Raw genomic sequence first — 3,580 nt, 5'->3', positions numbered from 1 at the left:
AAATTTCCTGCTTTTCTGCCAAAGTTTTAAACCCGGCAAATGGGAAAATAGTGCCACCAACAGAAACGGATGAGATGGGGGGGATAGTGAGCTTACAATTGAATAGAGGAGATAGAGAGTTTTAGTTTTATATTTGTGGAGTTTGAAGATATCCAAATGGAAATATTTTGGAGATAAGCAAAACTTCAAGATGGAAATGACCGTCCCTTACCAGTTTGTGATCTTGGGCAAGTTACTTAACCTCTTTGAGCCTCAGTTTTCCCCGTTGCAAAGTGGGGATAATGTTATTACTTAATGGTTGTTATTACTTAATTATTTGTAAAGAGCTTGGAATGGCCCTGGTACAAGGTAGGTATTATTGTTCTTTAAAATAAAATAGGTAAGATACAATGTAAAGAAAGAGATTGGCTTTCTGGGGAGGTAAGAAGAAGATATGGGGGAAACTACAGGAGAATTTGGGAGGGTTGATATAATGTCTGTCATAGAAGTCAAGGGAGGAATTTTATGAAGGCGAAAGACAAAATCAAATAACACAAAGATGCAGAGAAAGAGGAAGGACAAGAGAGGTCTTGGGGTGTGGAAAGGAGGCTCTCAAGAGGATACTTTGGATAGAGGGGCCTTGAGAGGAGAAGCCCAACAATTGGAAACTCAGGGGTAGTGAGAATGCAGAAGCAAGGCATTGAGCTATTTTTTGTTTGAAAGTTACCAGCGATCTGTGAATGTATACAAGAGAAGATAAAAATTTTAAATAGGCATTTGACAAAATTAGTGGATAACACACAAACATGCTGAATTGTTAAAAGGCTGTTTAAAAAATTTGGAGTCATTTCTAACCATCAGAGAATTGACGGTGTGGAGGATAATAATCCTGGCCCAACCTTCATAGCTGGGTACCTAATTCTAAGTAGAATGAAGCATGAGCTGACATAAGATGGGAGATATTATGATTCCCCCAACCCTCCCCCCATAAAAAAAAAGTTTCTTTGATTGCAAATTCTGAAAATTTGAGGTGGTCTCATTACATTTTACTTGCTTGTATGGAAGTCAGTATATTTTCAATCTATATGAAATTATATATTGCAAACATTCAAAAACTCAGAGAAGCTCATCTGAAAGGCCAATTTACTACACAATGGACTAAAATCTCTGGTTTAAAATATTTTCTCCAAATCATCTATTTGTTCCCATTTTGAAGAAGTACTCGCAATATTTTTTCTGTTTAAATATTTGCTTATGAGGCGGAGCAGAGTTTGCCACCCCAAAATATGCTTTTTTGGGGTATTGATTATTTTAAGCTGGTTATTTTATGGAAAGAAAGACTCAAGAAAAATCTTCCCCCCAACTGCCTAAAAAAATTAAGATGGAAGACCTGCTCCAGGATATCTATCATCATAGATAACTATAGTTTAATGTGAACTAGTATGTGACAGATAGGGAGGAACCTAGCAAGTCCTATACCAAAGTCCTCCCTGTGTCCCATTGTTAAAGATGGCCCAGCTAACATTTATCTACCAAACATTTGCTTTTCCAGCTCCATATGAATTGCCTTCTTGCCCTTTGAAGTCCCAACCATAATCCCCTTCTTCTTAGCTCAAGATAGCATATGAGCCTCAACCGGCCCAAATGTCCTCAAGGCCCGCTATTACTATGGAGCTCCTATATGTACCTACACAATGAATTTGGTTATTTTTCTCCTGTTAATCTGCCTCATGTTAATTTGAGTATTAGTCCAGCCAGAAGACTTAGAAGGGGAAAAGGAAAGTTATTTTTCCTCCCCCACACTTATAAATCCCAGTACAATAAATGTACTTAGGAGAATTTTGAAAGTCAAAAACTCCACATTTTAAAAAGCTTTCTTTTCTTTGGATCTTATTTCATAGTTCATGTAAAATTAGATTAAACTTTGTCTTATAAGCTTAAAGGCATTGATATTTGGGAGGAAAAGTTATCTAACCAGCTCTGTAGTATTGCTAAACTACCTGAGGCAGCCAAAACCAGTGAAAGGAAGGCCATCTGGAAGAAATCTATATCAGTGCTCAGGCATTTTAGTATCAGGTTACAAATTGAAAACTAGCATTGTCCAATAGGAGTATACTGTAATTTCCACATGTGAGCTACATATATAATTCTAAATTCTCTTTAAGGCAAGACACGTTTTAAAGAGGGAGAAACAGGTGAAATTAATTTTAATAATGTATTTTGTTAAGTAATATATTTTACACTAATATATCAAAAGTATCATTTTAATACGTAATCAACATTAAAATCATTAACAAGATATTTTGCATTAATTTTTCTGTACTGTCTTCAAAATCTGGTGTGTATTTTATACATTCAACACATCTCAATTCAGACATCGTTTCAAATGGTCAATAGTCACATGTGGCTAGCAGCTACCATATTGGACAGTAGCACAGTTTTGAACCAAATATATCTTGCTTTAGTATTTTATGTAAGGGCAAGTTGACAGACAGAGGCATTATTTAGAATGTGCTCTAGTATAGCAGACCAGTAACTCGAAATAAACACGGACTTTTCCACTGCAGTGAGTATTGATTGGACTTTCCGATTTTTCTTGAGTTTGAGGCTGGGCTTCTTAGTAGACTTCTCAGTCTGAAACAATTAAACAAGGCTGCAACATATTCTTGAATCATAAGAAAGCTGCGTGCACTATTTCCCTGGAGAAAAGCATTCATCCCTAGTTGTAGGGGAGGGGAGATATATATATATGTAGATATATATAGATAGATATATATATATCTATCTATATATATATCTAGTATAACATAATGTTTACTCCATATGTATAGTATAACGTATAATGTTTATTCCCTATATAGAGAGAGCATAATGTATAATGTCTATTCCTTGGACGGATTCATTATATTTAAGGAGCCCCAGGAAGCACGATGGACATTGCTGTTTGCAAAAGCTGGTTTGTATTCTGAAGTTTCCTGTGACTCTTTCTGTTTTTGTTTGTTTGTTTGTTCTCCTAGGCATGGTGAGACCCCTTAGTAAGGCTTGGCGTAACGAATTCCGGGGTTGGTTTTCCGACCTTGCCAACCAGGTGGGGCAGGCGGAAGAAGCAGGTTCCCCCTTGTTGCCCACAGGCTCTGGCAGCTTCGCAGCGTCGGGCAGATGGAGTTTCCGGCCTCGCTCCGTGGTCTTCTGGTCATCCGCCCGCGCTCCTTTCTGTCTGAGGTCAGGGCCCCGGGAAGAGCGAGCGGTCGGTCGCAGCATCCGGAGGGCAGTCCTGCAGCGTCCACACCCTCCTCGCCCGCCGCTCTTTACGTGCCAGGCCGGGCGCCCGTGGCTGGGCTCGCCGCCGCGGCTCGGAGGTTGGGCCCTCCCCTGGGGTGATTTCAGCCCTGAAGGTGGAAATGCGGAAGTTTCCAGCCGCGACAGACAGATGAGGCTCGGGTCTCGCTCGGCATGCGCTGCAGCGGCTCTGCAGCGCCCCAGGCCCCGGTCGTCCGCACCCCGCGACCCTAAAGGCCGACCAGTCGCCGGAGCGCTATGGCCACGCTGCCGAGCACAGAGCGCCGCGCGTTCGTGCTCAAGATCAACAGGCGCGTCCCGG

The 3,580-nt window shown here is 40.9% G+C and overlaps 1 protein-coding gene across 1 annotated transcript in view; it reads left to right on the top strand.

The window, feature by feature from the left end:
- Nucleotides 1–3,387: 3,387 nt before the first annotated feature.
- Nucleotides 3,388–3,580, top strand: part of DOCK8 (dedicator of cytokinesis 8) — a 201,736-nt gene continuing 201,543 nt past the window's right edge. The window contains 1 exon segment of the mRNA XM_025051397.1: nucleotides 3,388–3,569. Coding sequence (XP_024907165.1) covers nucleotides 3,517–3,569 — 53 coding nt within the window. The 5' untranslated portion in view covers nucleotides 3,388–3,516.

Source organism: Pteropus alecto, unplaced genomic scaffold (assembly GCF_000325575.1).
Source record: "Pteropus alecto unplaced genomic scaffold, ASM32557v1 scaffold95, whole genome shotgun sequence".
Classification (NCBI taxonomy): Eukaryota; Metazoa; Chordata; class Mammalia; order Chiroptera; family Pteropodidae; genus Pteropus; species Pteropus alecto.
The sequence above is the reverse complement of the archived record's forward strand: the minus strand, read 5'-3'. Positions and strand labels throughout refer to the sequence as shown.